The sequence below is a fragment of the Paralichthys olivaceus genome, chromosome 16 (genome assembly GCF_024713975.1).
Source record: "Paralichthys olivaceus isolate ysfri-2021 chromosome 16, ASM2471397v2, whole genome shotgun sequence".
In the NCBI taxonomy this organism is placed as follows: Eukaryota; Metazoa; Chordata; class Actinopteri; order Pleuronectiformes; family Paralichthyidae; genus Paralichthys; species Paralichthys olivaceus.
In genome coordinates this window covers 1,285,019-1,301,473 of record NC_091108.1, presented here as the reverse complement: position 1 = coordinate 1,301,473, position 16,455 = coordinate 1,285,019, and the positions used below count along the sequence as shown (strand labels likewise).

The 16,455-nt window shown below is 46.3% G+C and overlaps 2 protein-coding genes across 2 annotated transcripts in view; one reads left to right on the top strand and one right to left on the bottom strand.

Moving 5' to 3' along the window:
- Nucleotides 1-949: 949 nt before the first annotated feature.
- marchf11 (membrane-associated ring finger (C3HC4) 11) lies at nucleotides 950-8,113 on the top strand. Its single transcript, XM_069511515.1, has 4 exons — nucleotides 950-1,584; nucleotides 4,262-4,417; nucleotides 5,839-6,031; nucleotides 6,340-8,113. The coding sequence occupies exons 1-4, from the start codon at nucleotides 1,249-1,251 to the stop codon at nucleotides 6,660-6,662; spliced, it is 1,008 nt and encodes a 335-aa protein (XP_069367616.1). The 5' UTR covers nucleotides 950-1,248; the 3' UTR covers nucleotides 6,663-8,113.
- A 1,229-nt stretch (nucleotides 8,114-9,342) lies between these two features.
- The window catches only part of myo10 (myosin X), a 67,850-nt gene continuing 60,737 nt past the window's right edge, over nucleotides 9,343-16,455 (bottom strand). Inside the window, exons 31-41 of the mRNA XM_069511509.1 lie at nucleotides 16,107-16,249; nucleotides 15,827-16,018; nucleotides 15,579-15,736; nucleotides 15,236-15,359; nucleotides 14,371-14,668; nucleotides 14,027-14,234; nucleotides 13,764-13,900; nucleotides 13,551-13,671; nucleotides 12,757-13,233; nucleotides 12,388-12,579; nucleotides 9,343-12,121 (exon numbers count right to left, since the gene is read on the bottom strand). Coding sequence (XP_069367610.1) covers nucleotides 12,011-12,121; nucleotides 12,388-12,579; nucleotides 12,757-13,233; nucleotides 13,551-13,671; nucleotides 13,764-13,900; nucleotides 14,027-14,234; nucleotides 14,371-14,668; nucleotides 15,236-15,359; nucleotides 15,579-15,736; nucleotides 15,827-16,018; nucleotides 16,107-16,249 — 2,161 coding nt within the window. The 3' untranslated portion in view covers nucleotides 9,343-12,010. The remainder of the gene's footprint in view (nucleotides 12,122-12,387; nucleotides 12,580-12,756; nucleotides 13,234-13,550; nucleotides 13,672-13,763; nucleotides 13,901-14,026; nucleotides 14,235-14,370; nucleotides 14,669-15,235; nucleotides 15,360-15,578; nucleotides 15,737-15,826; nucleotides 16,019-16,106; nucleotides 16,250-16,455) is intronic.

The window sequence follows — 16,455 nt, the reverse complement described above, 5'->3', positions numbered from 1 at the left end:
TAAGCATTGACCTCTCCGGGTTCGCGTGTAGGTTTAGAACTCGGTTAAGTTAAGGGTTAGGCCTTAAGTTGTGATGGTTACGGTTAGGCTAAGGGAGGGCATTATACCCAGGGTTGAAATGATATAACGTGGTAACAACTCCAGTTGGTTATTTGAAGCATTTAATCCTTTATTATTATGATGATTTGGTTGATTCTGTCCAGCATCAACCAAAGTCAACACGTGTCCAAGACGCGAACTCGGCCAGTGCAGCGTTTGTTGTGTTTTATAAAAACATGGCGGAAGGAGATCTGCTGTTCAGAGCTAACAAACTAACATCCACTGTTAGTTATTTTGCCTCGACTTGACTCAACAAGTTGTCGAACCTTCGATAGATGACGAAAATATTCTCATCGTTCTTATTGATGTATTTAATGTCGATGTAAAACTTGGCGAAGTTAGTTTGTGTATTCGTTGTTGTTTTTTTTTATCCTTTTGAAGCAAATTTTGAACAATACTGTGATAATACTTAAACAATATTGGTCACTGGAGTTTTCACACCTCTTCACCTGCAGCAGTGCCAACGAGCGTCCTCACAAAGATAGAAGTACAAGTGTGTTCCTGTACTTCTATATTTGTGAGGACCATTCTCAGCATAGACCTACAGAGGACAATTTGACCCGTCCTCACTTTATCAATGGACTGTTCGAGGGTGAGCCCCCCCCCCCCCCCCACACACACACACACTTCATCTGTGGATGTAAAATACAGAATCAATTACAGTAGAAATGGAATTAGAGAAGCATGAGCTCAATGATCAAATACAAAATATATTGTTCAAGGGCTCTGGAAGACAGAAGTGTAGATGTACAAGTGTGTGTCTGTCTGTAGTGTGTGTGTGAGTGTAGTGTCTGTCTGTAGTGTGTGTGTGTGTGTGTGTGTAGCTGTCAGCTTGGACCATAGAGGCGGAGGCAGAGGGGGAGGAAGGGAAGAGGAAGACGGGAATCCGGTGCTTCAGGTCGGTTTGAGTTCCGCTGCGATGCCTGGACGCTGCTGCTCGGAAATGCTCCCCGGGTCTCCGGAGCGCACGAGGCGGATTCAGCCGGCGGATGGGCCGCAGCACCGGCGGGGATTTGGCTGCTGATCCTCGGTTCGGCATCCACGGAACGGAGGGACCTGGGACCTGCATCACGTCTCGCGGTGGTGGGGGACACTGTGCGCGGCCGTCGGGGGCATCGATGTTATTTAATTCCGACACTTGACTTGAACATGAGCACGGAGGAGGCAGAGGCGAGGGGAGGCACCGCCATCACCCACCGCCACACCTGGGAGGAAGAACCGCGCGCCCCCCGAGGACGTCCGCATCCCGAGGACGAGGCGGAGCCGGGAGAGGAGCGGGAGGAAGGGGAGGACTGTCGGGAGGACCGGGGCTGCGGGGACACATGTGGGGGCGCCTTGCAGGAATCCAACCGGGGGGATTGTTCCAGCGAGGATGGGGCGGTCGGGGGAGCATCGTGCAAGACGCAGGCGATGCATTCAAACTGCAGCAGCGACACGTGCATCCCCACTCCCAGCTGCCGCATCTGCTTCCAAGGCGCAGAGCAGGTGAGTGATGTCATGTGGGTGGACCCGGGCTCAGGTGAGACACCACGTGTGTGTCCGGGAGCTCCAGAACAAATCCCACTTTCCTCTGGGGTTCCAATGGTTCCCTGTACTCTAGAATGGACCCTTTACTTTGAAATACTTTACATTGGAATACTTTACATTTACATCAGCTATAAGCGAGAAAGATCACAAAGCAACTTTCAAAAACACGATAACGTTAAAAGCCTGAAAACAATTAGCAAACATTAGTCTCTAGCTGCTGCATGGAGCTCACACAAAATGCAGAGGTCACTTTCACGTGTGTCTCAGTGTTCGATGGGAATTTGGTCACAGCTGCAGCAGGTTGAGGTTTCACGGGTTTCCTGTCGTAATACGAGACTGTGGTCGTCGTCTGAATGGAGACAGAATCTCTACAGTCCAGCTGTAACATGAAAACTGAGTTGAGTTTGGAGGTTTTCTTTGGTTAATGCTCTTCACATACGCCGCTAGAGCTGAAATAACTAAATTGTCCGATCGACACTTGTTGGTTAAATGTCTTTGTGCAGGTTTGATTGGACAAAGTGAACAAAAACTGGAAACGTTTCAATGTGAGTGGAGTTTTCCTGAGTGAGGATTTACAGGGTCAGAGGTCAGCATGCTCTGAAAACAGTTTCCTTTCGAGGCTGAGCATCAGGGAACCTTTAAATACAAACTGTGCTGTGTAAACTAGTGAGTGAGATTAACTTCAGGATGATTATGAGACCAAACTACCATTTGAACTTTCATGCTCGTTATTGTATTTTTATTGGGAAATCGTTCTGAGCTGAATACAAGAGGACGCAGAAGTTCCCTTCAGACGGTCCTTGTTTTCATGTTGTCACGTTTCTTATTGCACATTTATGTGCACGGTCAAATCATCGTCTTGTGTATTGGTCCGTTGTACAATCCAAACCCAATGAAACAGACTGCTTCATATCCATCATATCAGAGGGGGATGAAAAAGGCTGAATCATAATCTATTTATAATGAACATCATCCCCAAGCGATGCGTCAGTCGAACCGTCTGCTCGTCTTCCTGGAGCTGGATGGACAGATGTGGACCAGCAGGGACAAATGGACACTCCGGCTCTGAAACCTGACACGGCGTTTGCCTATTTGGTCCGTGACAGCGAGACTCGATGAGGGACGATTCATCCCCACCGGAGCTGAAGGGGAAGAGAGGAGTCAGGGCAGTAAACGCCTAAGTGAATATCCTGTCTTCTGAACGTGGGCTATAGCCTATTAGCAGAGCTAATCTAATTGCTCTGCCTCCGGGTCCAGACTAATACTTGATTTTGATACGAGGCCGCGGGCTGGTCAAGCTCACAAGTTACAAAGAAAATTGCAAAACAGAAATTTGACACTTAAAATACTCCTGTGTGAGGAGACGGAGTGAGAATAAGATGTCATTTAACCCGAGACAAGGCCCGATCAGCATCCACAGGTTGTCATTTTTAATTTCCATTAAAAATATAATTTCCCCCAAATTCATAATAATAAAATAATAATAATAACTTGCTCGCCTTTTTTGGGAGCTGTTGACGACATACTGGACAAACTTCATACACAGATGAAGTCCGACAGAGATCAGAGAGATCATTAACGACTGTCGTAGTAAATAGAATGAACCAAATTTTATTTTTTATAAGAAAAAGATTTTTATTAGCATATTCTCAAATCACAGTTTGTCTCATAGATATTAACAAGGTGCGACATCCTCTGATCTTAAAGGGATAGTTCACCAAAAAATAAAAATTTGACCTATCCCTTTAACCCTATAATTATTAACTGGGAAAACAGGCAGAATCCTCAGAGCGTCACATGTATTTGTACAAAAGGAAAAAGTCTGATAGCGAGGGAGTAGTAATGACAACTGTACATTTAGAGGTACAGCCAATAGTGTATGTGTGTTGGTATATAAGCGACCCATGAATAAGTGCAGCGGCTTCGTCAAACGGCTCCTTCGAGGATACCGACTCCTTGATGTTGGTTTTTATCAATCACAGCTTCAGTTGGTAGCCGACGCCGCGTCACTTCATTCAAGACGAAGCCTCCGAGGTCCTTTTAAACCCACAAGGTTTTCATGACATGATGAAAAATGAGCTCCCTGACCACTGACCTTAATATACTATTAATATGCCACTCACAGCTCGGCCGGCAGGTCAAAGCTACAGTAATGGCTTCTGGAGGAGGAAGAAGAAGGAGAAAAAACAGAAGCACAAATATGTGTCTTCAATGATTAATGTCCTGCTGCAGCCTGCCGTTAACATCCATGAGTGTAGCTTGGAGAGATGATCATTGATCTGAGCGATGCTGCCAAAGTCCTGTGGTGAACAAGTCGTGTGTTTTCGTTTGACGAATGACCAGCTGGAAGAAAAGACCAAAGTCACTTTTGAAATGATAGGAAACACACACACACACGTCTGTGTTTCCTGCTGTTTCCTCCTGTTCCTGGAAGGATCCCGAGGTTCAAGCCGTCACTGGTGCAACAGGAAGTGGTCAAATTTATAGAAACTCCAGCCGAGACATGAGTATGATTCCAACGTTGTGCGTTGAGAGTTCCAGTTATTTTCCACTTGTGAATGTCTTAAAGTGCTTTTATCAAATCAATGTCATCTCTTTATTATATAATGACCTCTGCCCTCTCTCTGGTCTCCAGGGCGACTTGTTGAATCCATGCCGGTGCGACGGCTCAGTGCGTTACACTCACCAGCACTGCCTGCTGAAGTGGATCAGCGAGCGGGGCTGCTGGACCTGCGAGCTCTGCTGCTATCGCTTCCACGTCATCGCCATCAACATGAAGAGACCGTGGCAGGTATTACAGCGTGCAGCAGTTAGTTTTTTCTTTCCTTATATTTGTGTTGTGGGTCCACGTGTGTACTTGGACAGCCTCAGGTAGGGACAGCACACCTCCAGCACTGTGAGCGGGTTTAGAGACTGTGGAACTGTGATATACTCAGAGACGCTGGAAAAAGCAGCGTCTGTCACAACTGTATCACTTAAACTCAAGTTCAGAACCTAAATATTGAAGAAGCTCTTCTCTGTTATCATGGAGAAACAAGCAGACGACACAGGTTCACATTGTGACCGTTAAAACTTCACCAACAACGATACTTAAAGGAACAGCTCGAGCTGAAATATTACTGTGCTTAAATGGTGAAATTCAAGCTGTGAACAATCTGTTCTTAAAAACACTAAACTGCCTCAATCATCCCGTAATCTGAGCACACGGATAATCTCAGTTTGAAGGATGTGAGCATTTAACAGGCAGTGTCCGATGAAAACCTCAGTCAGGCTGCATTGTGGGAAGAATGCGATGAAGCAGGTATTCACGTTATTCTACCTTCTGCCTTTTTTAAAAAATCAGAGCAGCAAAAAATCTTTTTCCACCGGCTGAGAGTTTGCATCTCCTCGTCAGGCCTCTGCTCGGATTTCTTCAGTCCTTCAAAGCTGAACAGACGTGATTCTCTGGAGGAACATTCAGGTCTGTTCGCTCCAGATGGAACTTGAGTCACTGGCAGATTGAACAAACACACAAAGATGCTCAGCACAAGTTATTTTCCTCTGAATCGAGCACGTCACCATCAACAATTTTCTGTTTCGCAGTTCGTTTATTAAGTTTGTGCTGCACTTTCTTCTTCTCTTAATCCGACACCTGTTCTGTCCTGCTTCACATTCTCCTCTTTCCACCTCCTCTTTGCCTCCTTCTTCTCCTTTCTGGAGATTCAGTCAGACATGTGGCAGGTGCTCAGGACTGTGTGGAACTGTGTGCTCATTGTTTCATGCTCCATCTAACACGCCCAGATCTGGTTGATGTGGTTTTACGAGAATAAAGTCGTAATAATACAAAAATAAAGTTGTCATTAAAAAGAAATAATAATATGAGAATAGTCCTTAATGCACCGTTTTCATATTTTGACCAGTTGTTACAATGAAGGATGTTATTCGTACTGTTACCCATATAACCGCAGTGTGGTATTTCTATTTGTCTTTATTTGGTGTCGTCTGCAGTTGTGTCGAGCTGACTTTCATCTTTCTCGATCAAATAAAAGAATCTCGATCACAGAGTCATCTGAAGACCTCAGCTCGTGAACCGAGTTTTGTCTGAGGCGACGATCACAGTCTCAGATATATGTGGTGTTCCTGTTGCTCTGGATTAAAGCTTCACGTGCGTTTACAGACAAAGACGTTTGTTTTCAGTCCGTTTCATGTACTCTCTGTCTTCTCTGTCTGCAGTGGCAGTCTATCACCATCACCCTGGTGGAGAAGGTGCAGATCATCGCCGTGTTCCTGGGTTCCCTCTTTTTGGTGGCCAGCATCTCCTGGCTGCTGTGGTCGGCTCTCAGCCCGCAGGCCATCTGGCAGCGCCGAGACGTCCTCTTCCAGATCTGCTATGGCATGTACGGCTTCATGGACCTGGTCTGCGTAGGTGAGGATGGGAAGGATTAATGCAGCTGACACCAGACAACCGTCCCCTGAGGTCAATTATAAAATGAAATGTGAAACAAAGGGATTTTGACCAGGGAACCAGCCGCCGTTTTGTTTCACTTTAACATGAGAATCAGGAGCCGAGGACTTTGCATGAAACCTGTTGTGTGAGGGAACTGAGGTGGAAGAAGAAAATAAATGACTCTACCTGATACTGAATGTGGCCTGGAGCGTGGAAGGGACCATTTCTAAGATGCGTAATGTTTTCAACAGTTTTCTTTAAAGTGTTATTTTCTGTCATTGTTGCAGGCTTGATTGTCCATGAGGGGGCAGCAGTGTACAACGTCTTCATGCGCTGGCGAGCCGTTAACCTCCACTGGGACGTCCAGGGTTATGATAAGGCAAAGGACATGGAGGAGATGAGCACCGGTCATTCCTCATTGGCCCCCAGGACGCTCTGGTTGCCCCTGGCCACCTTTGGCCCCAATGGCCCCTTACACTCCACCCAGCTGGGGCCACAGCCATGGACCTGCCTCTGTTTGGCCCCATTCTGTCCTGGCTTCGTGCCGCGAAACAACCTCAGCCAGGACGGTGACTCAGGAGAGGTCGTCATTCGTGTCACATCGGTGTAGGAAGAAAAATTCTGATGGTTCAACCTTGGTTGTAACAATCTGAGCTTTGCTGGGATTTCATTTCTGTATTCTCTGTGATGCTACATGATTTCCTGAAGCATTAAAGCAGTTTGCTCTGGGGCCGGTCCTCAAAACTATCTCAACAGTTAAATGAACCCACATGTGGTTTAATCCTGAGTAAAAATATTCTTCCATTGGCTCAATGTTCATGTCACGTAGGAACGACGGGGTCACCAACCTGTCAATCACATGTCACGACGGTGTAGCCACGTGAGAGTTAATGGATACTGTGCACGGTCAGTGTCCACATCCCTCAAATTTAGGTTTAGGAGTTCGGTTGATTCATAGCATCCATGCTCATGCACTTCTTGTTCAGATGAACTCAGCAGTAAGGCTGATGTGTGCTGAGTATGAAGGAAAGGAATTGATTCAACAGTGATTTTATTGGACCATCGCTTGAAAGAAATGTAATTTGGCACCAAGGAGAAAAATGGTGACTAATTTCCAATATAAATATAAACGCAATTTTTCATTAACTCAGAATTTAGGCTCTGTTCTCTTTGGAATCGTTTTGAGATAATTTGCAGCGCGGGGGTGGGGTGGGGTTGATGCTCGACCAATCACGAGTCAGTCTCAGCTGTCAATCATGAAGTTTTACCCCCTTTTACATATCATCAAATAACTAATTCAGACCAAATGTGAAAACTTGAACAAACATCAATGTGATCGTCTTTGAGAAACATGTGACTTTTTAATTCGGTCCATGTCCCATCTTCTAACATGGAGGACACAAGGTGTATGATACACTACAGCCACCAGGGGGCGGTTTAGATGACTTCACCTGTAGGGAGCCGTCCTGTCCTCCATCTTTGTTTACAGTCTGTGGTCAGAAGCCAAACTGACATGAAATTCTGATCATTTGTTGGTTTACATTAAAAAACATCAGGTAACTCTTCGTACAAACACGTCTGGAACCTTCTGTCACAGGATTTTCCTTCGTAGGAATCATTTAGAAGAACCCGCTGAATTTTCCAGCGACTCTTTGACCAACGAGCGTTCAGGATTCAGTTCATGAGGCAGATTGAGCACAAGAGAAACCCCTGATGTCAGGAAGAGGTTCTACCCGCGATGTTTCATGTCTTATCTCCCACTGTCTGTATATGCTGGCGTTTCAACAACTGTGTTTGCTGCTACACAGGATCGATCCTCCGATGACTTGTGTAAATACAGTTGAACACGTTGTTTTGACCTGTCCCCTCTGTTGAGCTTCCAGGAGCCCTGTGTAGTTTTGGGGTGTGTGTCATTGGATTTTGTTTGGTGCCTTAGGAGGCTGGGGGTCGACGTTGCAATGTGCAGCACAGAAACGACTTGAATGTGACTTTTGCTGTTGGCTGTATTTCTATTTTCTTTTGAATGTAACATGGATGTAATGTATAAATAATATTTGTATACATGGAGAGCAGTGTTGTTTATCTACATGTGCAGTTGACCTGACGGACTGTGCTGCAGGGAAGCTTCACTGACCGACTGCAGCGTCATGACGAGTGCGAGGGCTCTTCACCGACATTCTGCTGCTTCCCCCTGAATGTCCTCTAGGGGTCCTTGCATTCTATTGCGGATCCATAATCTCTTTTTAAAAGTGTTGGCTAATCAAATACTCAACCAATCAGGTGTGTTTAATGCTGCAAGCCCCACCCAGAAGCCCCCCCCCCCCTCAATCAAGGGGTAAAAATATTTGCCCCTAGCTTTATTAAGACCCTGGTTCCTGCCGTGGAAACCCAGAGACGGAAGAGAAGAAGATCTAGTGTGGGTGAGTGCAGTTCTTTAATCCTCCAGCAGTTTTAGGAAGCAGCTATTTTTGGTTGAGATTTAATTTTTCACTCCTTCTGTCTCGTCTTGTGGTGGCAACAGTTTATTTACGCAGCAGAATTTCATTAAGCGCTCAGCGAGGCTCCCGTAAACCAGTTTAACTCATTTCGACTGAAACAGACAAACTGGCTAATTTCAAGTTCCAGTCTTTTCTAACCAACGTGATGAAAATGACATTCAGTTATTTTCGTTCTCTACGTTTCTCAGTATCATTCCTTAACTAAGCTTTTTGAAATCTACAGGAAAGATCACGTAGAGTCTGAACCAAATCAAACATTCTCCACACAAGTCAGTAGACAATAGTTTTGTTTAGCGTCGTTTTTTCTTATTATACATCTCTTGTGTATTTATTAATATTCAGTAGCTAGAAATGACTTAGAAATTGTTCTTTAATTGAAATCCACCCTTGTGTAACTCCCCTCCGTGAATCGCCACCTTACCGTGGTGGAGGGGTTTGGGTGACCCGGTGATCCTGGGGGCTGTGTTGTCCGGGGCCGTGGCCCCTGGTAGGGTCTCCCAAGGCAAAGTGGTCCCAGGGGAGGGGCCAGACTAAGAGCGATTCAGAAACCTCCCCCTGAGAAACCCTCTGGAGGTTTCCCTCAGGAAATGTTCTGTGTTTAATGTGAGCAGTGTACAGAAGTGGAAATAGCTGAATGGATGGAACTATGAACAGGAATAGAGGAAAGTCTAATTGTGAAGAGTTTCTGGTAAATGTTTTGTCCTGAGTTTGATCTCACCCAATAAAACTGCTGCAGATAATTCAGTCTGTGGGACAACAGTGAGGCAAAGAGAAAACCTAACTGAATACACCTTTGAATCAAATATGCAACCATTTATTGTTAGAATCATCCTTTCAATACGCAAAACAACTCGTACAGATTTTTTTTTAAATTTTATAACAGACACCGGACTAAGATCCACTGTCTGTCGGATGGTCGTTAAGAAACAAGAGAAAATCATTCAGGAAAAACAACAGAAGTATAAAATGTACAGCCACGTGATTATATAATATATATATATATATAACATTGCACATTATACCAAATAAATGGAAACCACACATAGAACGTAAAGTAAGTGTACACAATATACAACAAGGCACCGTGGAATTAACCTGCACACGCGTCTTTGGATGGATCTGCCGCCCGCGGAGCTCCAGTGAAATGTTGAAGGAACGTTACACTGCAAACTGTCCACCTGAACAAGTCATTCAGGGTCTCGTGTGAGACCGAGGAGCTTTAAAAGGCACAATAACTGTTATCCATGGGAACTCAGCGAAAATGATGAGGACAGGTTCCGTTGAAGATGCGACATCAGAAATTTTAAAATATTTAAAACCATGTTATTCTGACATGACAGAAAAAAAAATCCCTGTCCTGTCATGAATTCCTATGAATTTGGTGAATCTAAAGTCTCACATGTGTCTCAGGCGTCTGTAGTTTAAAAGGGGATGTTTGTGTTGTTGTAGTTCCAACTTGCTGCCAGCAGAGGCTGACAAACATCAGACATCTATCTGACACAATGGTGATTTTCTATTGGACTAGATTTAATTCACATTTTGAGGAAGTGTGGTGACTCGGTTGAGAAGAGTATGTTTTATTTTTCATTTAGTTTTATCTTAATTTGAAAATCTACAACTCTGCTTTTTCTTGCCTTCTCCTTAATTTCTATTGATTTAGTCGTTTTTGTTGTATATTTGTTGGATGTGAACTCTGGCTGCAAATCAATTCTCCCAGAGTGAAGTCCCAAACGAAGACAAACCGAAGCTGAAGCTGGGTCGTAACGAAGCGGTTGTAGCGACTGATCCGATGAACTAGGTCTTGGCGTTCTCTGCCTCTCGATTCTGTCAAAGTTTCTTGAAATAATAAAAGAGGATTTTAAAATCTGCCTCGAATGATTTGCTTGGTTTCGACAGATTTTGCAGTGAACAGGTGCATTGGTAGTTGCAGGAGCCGTGGCAGCACCTTCTCCAGCCTCTGGCCGATATGACAAGATCTGATTGGCGTTCATCCTGCTTTAGTTTGAACAGGCACTTGTGTGACCTTCGTATCTCAACTTCAATCCATCACAACAGCCGACCTCAAAGTGGAAATGTTCTGAGACAAGAGCCGCAAATTATTTACAGTGAACAGATCATCCTGGAGACATTGAGAAAAATATAGACGTCCAGTCCCAGAGTTTTCAAAGCAGAGGAAACGGTGTGAAGGCTCTCTGCTTTCGTTTTTTTCACATTCAAACAGCCTGTCGACACAGCTCTCTCACACACAGACACACAAACACACAGAGACACACACAAAACCCCCGATAACAACCCCCCCCCCAACAGTCCTTGTTGTGCCATAGTCATGTTAGCATCAGGTAGAAAGGAGCTTATTCCCAAACGAGACACGACCACATTTTGAAATGTTGAACTGATGAGAAAACAACGTCCTGTTAAATTTAAACTGATTTCTTTGGTGTTGGAGAAGTGGAATTTCTTGTATATTTATATTTGATTTATATTAGACCAACAGATTTTTGTTTTCCTTCTATTCAAGAGTGTGCTCTTTAAGTTGGAGAGCGGGACTTTTTGATTTCACGTTCAGATTTTGTCATAATTTTCCTTAAAACCCTGCTCACACAGCCGCTGCTTGAGCTCAATCTATGTGCTTGCACTCAGACTCACTCCATCTTCACGTTCATGCTGCTTCTGTGTGCTCGATACGTGTCTCCTCTGACTCTCTGCTCTCGGATTTATTTTAAGTCTGTCAAATAGAAGAACCGACAGAATGCCAGGTGTCGGGATGATGAAAGAAACTGCCCCGCCCTCGTTGTGGGTGCGTTAGCTTTTCTTGCGATGTGTTATAATAAAGCCGGGGAGGGCAGCAGCGCATGAGGAAGAGCTGAAGCTGGAGCGCAGGAAATCTGCCCAGGCAACAAAATATCTGAGTGCAAATACACACTTTGAGCACAAGCAGAGTAAATCTATTTGAGTGCAAGCTTTAGAAAATCTCAACTCCTTCAAACTGAAAGATTTACTACAAACGTTGACACGTGATTCTAATAGCTGCAGGTTTGATTCCAGTTTAAGTTCTGCACGATGACTGCTTCTTGTGCTGTGAGCATTTTGCCTGCATTAGAAATCTGTGTTTTCCAGTTGTTTCTTGCTTTTTGGCAAATCAGGGAAATTCTCCTAAAAGGCTTTGGTCGTTGTTCCTTCCATTTTGAAACGGTTTTCTAACCGTCCTTCTTTCAAGGTTCTGATCTGTCGGGTGTGGCGATGTGGTGTTTTGGAATGTGACCAGTCAAAACGATCATTTGAGGGAGTTAACATTAAGAGCATTGGGGTTTGTCTTCAGCATTCACAGAGTCTAATGTACAAGCTGCTCTTTCACCAACGCTAAGGACGAGCATCCACACGTGGCCCAGCGGCAGCCGCGCTCGGCCCTTCTGCGGTGCTCCGGCACACAGCCATAAGGTCAGGAATCAAAGGGCAGACTTCACCAGGCGCTGCACTGGCTGCCGTGGCTGCTGACGGACTGACAGTTGCTGTAGCGCTTCTTGACGATCATGCTGATGTAGGCCTTCATCAGCTTGGCAATGTCCATGACCTGCAGAGGGGAGGAGGAGCAACATTTGTGGTGTTTCATTTCCTGATCTTTTAGATTTCTACAGAGTTGATAGTTTTGACTCGGTCGCGATGGTTTAGTCAATTTGTGCGGAGCTCGTTTGTAGTTTGAACTTTGAAAATGTGAATATGAGCATTTGGACGACTGAAAAATGATCTGACTGTTTTGATATTATTCTTTAAAAAAATTCGCATAATGTCAACGTCAAGAAAAACCAAAAGTTTTGAAGGAGCATTTGTTGTACGAACCATTTGGGTTTCGAAGACCAGCTCTCGGCCCTCCACGGCGATCTTGTATGCATTGGGCAGCGGGGCGCCGAAGGAGAGAATCTGTTCATATGGGAAAACCTCCAGAGGCCACGGCTCCCCCCGTTTGTACACTGATATGGCCTCTCGGCTCACACCCAACCACAGGTCGCAGGGGAACGATCCGTCCCGACACTGAAACGAGATAGAGCACACTGAGGTCTGGCTGCTAAAGACGACAGGGAGATTGACGCAGCTTTGGACTCATCCAATCTAATGGAGACTTTCCCAAGCGTTTACTCAGAATTGGCTCCAAACTCGCCACAGCTGCGTTTTGATGATAAAAAGTCCTATGGAATGATTTCCACTCACCTCGACGTTGAACAGCGTGGACCCGTATCCCTGCCACTCCTTCACCAGCGTCATGTATTTCACCATGGCTTGCTCCTGGTTCATCCCCTGCAGTTTCTTCCACTTGTCCATCACACTGGTTCTCACCGCCGCCGCCTCCTCCCTCATCCAGGCCTCCAGGCTGTTCTCCTCCTCCAGCTTTTGCCGACTCACCGAGCCGCTCCTGAAGCTCCGCCTCAGTGTTCCCTCCAGGAAGCTCGAGCGTTTCCTCTCCGTTGTGCCCGAGCGGTCGGCCACCGAGCCGGTGCCTGGGGCAAATGTCTTGGCCGAGTTCTGCACCCGGGCCCGTAATCGCGCCATGGGGAACACCTGGGACATTTCTGGAACGTTAGCCTGGGAGCTGTGATCTCTCAGGAGGTACTGAAGTCTCAGGGCAGCCAGGAACTGAAGAGTCTCCTCAGGGGCCGGATACCGACCACGGATGACGGCTTCATGGGCCTGTAGACAGCAGACACAGAACTTCTTAAACCAAAGCTACTGTTACACTTCCCAGCGTTCAGAGACACAACTGTCTGAAGTCGAGCGGCTGTTGAGCAACATTTCTCGATTTGTGATACAAATAAAACTGCTTAAACAAAATTATGGAAAACTGAATCAAAATAGATTTTTAGTTTGATCAGTTTCTTATTTAGTTCACAGTCAGATGACAGACATTAGTGTGAATTCTACACAATAATCATCGGACAGCTTCCATAGATCATCTGTCAGTCAGCTCTGCACGGCAGTGAAGTGATTGGCCGGCAGCTTCGTCTCACCTGTTCAAACATGAAGGCGAACTCCACGCTGTCTCTGGGAACATTGTCCGTGTCCAAGAAGCAGTAGAGCTTGAAGTAAAACTTCCAGCCAGTGTTGTTTTCGTCTGGAATCTCTGATCGCCTGGAGGCCAGAGAGCGAGTTAATAACGGACAACACTCAAAAGAACGCACACACACTCGCACACACACTCGCACACACACTCGCACACTTACGTTTCAAACTTGGCGAGGACGTCAGCCACCACTGTGCGGCTCTCGATGGCTTTCTCTATGGTGTCGTTGTGTTCGAACAGAGCAAACATGTTCCTGCTGTCTTCCATATCCAGGCCGCGGATCAGCTTCTCCACCACCTGACGCACGCACACACACACACACATACACACACAGCAGGATCTAAATTCTCTGTTGCTTCCAGCCTCACCACAATGCACCATGTGCCGAACACTTTACTCCGCACGGGTCCCAGTGTCACCCACCTCTCCGGCCGTCGTGTGTGAGTTGATGGTGATCTTGCAGGAGCCTCCACCGTGGCAGTGAACGGTGGTGCTCATGTCCTGTCGTGCCACAATGGAGCGGATCTCCTCCTGCGACGGGACGTTCTCCCTGGCTCGAGTCCTTCTCAAGGACTCTAGGGCGAAGGCGGCGTAACGATCCATCTCCGAGCCGGGGAGGAGCTCTCGAGTCCTAGAGAGATGTGGAGATTGTTGGTGCCAAAGATTCAAAAAATTAAGCAAGAATAAGAAACAATACCCACAGATTCATTTCTGAATCCATTTTGGTCACACAAACTGTCCTCATCTGTCTGTGCACATGTCAGTACCTCTTCAGGTGGAACTTGAGGTATCTGAGGATGCTCCTGGTTGGGACGAAGGTGCAGGACATGCAGGCCAGGATCTTCCAGCTGCAGAGGTTACCGGGGCTTCCCGGCTGCGGCGCTCGTGTCGTCTGCTTCACCAGCTGACAGTACAGCTCGTCCCGCAGCTGTTTGAGCTCCTGGCCCGTCTGCAGAATGCCCTGGATGATGGGCACGGGGTCGGCCACCCCCTCCAAGTGCTGCAGAGAGCTGAACACCTTGAGGGCTTCGTCCTGGAGCGTTGTGTAGTTTCTGTGTCGTTGAGCTGAACGGGGGATGAAGGGACGAGGTTAGCGATGGTCATCATGTAGCTGCATGTGCCACGTTTCACCTGAAACTTCTGTCGGTGTCGCTTCAGGCAGTGTCACCAAAATCCATTAGAGTGGGATCCAACTGTTTGTACACTGTGAACTACTTGTTGTCCATATTGTCTAATAAATTCTCTATTAAAATTAATACATCACATTTCAACACATGTTGATCGTGAAAATCGTCTTGACATTCATGGTATGTACATTTCACCTCCTCTTCATGATCCTGTGCTTTTCAGTCCGAAATCTGAATCTGAACCAGATCTGATGGATTTAATTTCAGAGATGTTGGAAGAGAATGGACTTTTGCATTCATTGTCACACGGTTGTGGCAATTTAATGTGTCATAGTTAGTGGATGAAACCGATCTTTCTTAATATATATTTAGATGAGGAGGAAAATGCCAATAATCCTCTGTGTTGGAGTCTTCATGAGGTGACTGACACCAGTATTTGCGGATATTTGAGTGATCCAGGAAGCCGGTTCCTCCGCCCTGACTCTTCTCTGTAACTGTGACTCACCGGTGACGTGGATGTCTCCATAGGGCAGCGGCAGCAGAGGCGAGTGCAGCGGGTGGTGGCTGTAGCGAAGGATGGGGTTCCTCTTGTAGATCTGCTCCACCACCTCTGAGTTCAGACAGTTCTCCTGCAGAGAGCAGAGCAGTTTTCAGAGCCTGAATTTCAGAGTCAGCGTCTGAGCACACTGTTAGTTTCATCTGAATCAACATGAGTGTGACTGTATCTTGTTCACTTGTGATTTGTTAACAGTCTTTAGAATGATCCTACATTATCCCACATTGGAAAAAACAAATCTATATCTTCGTTCATCGAGTCTCCATCAGCGTTCTGCCGAGGAGCTTCCTACCTTGATGTCCTGGATGAGCTGCTGTGTCGGCGTGTCGATGGGAGCTTTGGTGTCAATGACGTTCTGGATGGCGTTGGCCCAGCGCGTGGCCTCGCTCAGCAGCTTGCAGTAGAGACGGTACGAGTGTTTGCGGCCGTACACGATCACGCTCAAGTATCCTGAGAGGAAGCGACGAGATGCGAGAGAGGGATGATTAAACAACACATCAGATCCGACCTGATTCTGCCTGCGACTCTTCCATTTCTTACCGGTCTCTTTGAACACCTTCTCGTCCGGCTGAACCACGGAGCAGAGGCTGTTCAGCACCAGCGTTCCCAGCTTCAGGGCGTTGCGCTCAGAGCTCTTATAGTAGTCCAGGGAATTGTGGGTGAGCAGGAACCAGCGCTTCTTCAGTTTCAGGGACACTTTGGTGCTGTTCTTCATCTCTTTGTGCAACCAGCCTGGGGGGAGAAAAGGAGTCACATGAGGATGCTTCTTTTTCTTCTCTGTCAAGAGAATGTCAAAAACTAAAAGTGATTCCCCCATCACCTCGGATGATGAACTCCTGCCCGTCCACTCGGGTGTCTCCTTTGGAGCGCTGCAGCAGCGTGATCCAGTGGTGCATCTCCTCGGGCGTGTCGGCGTTGCAGTGTAGCACGCGGTTGGCTGTGATCATGACAAAGGAGTTTGACCTGTGAAGGTGGAGAAAGGATGGTGAGAATAAAATCAGAGACCTGGTATTAACATCCATCTTGAGACCTCTGTTCACCAGTCGACCACTTGTGATCGGATCTCACTTCCTGCTCTTTGTGCAATAAACATGGACGTGATTTGAGTTTGACCAAATGTTTTCTCCCACTGTGACACAGATGTGTACGATGGCAATGTGTGTGTGTGC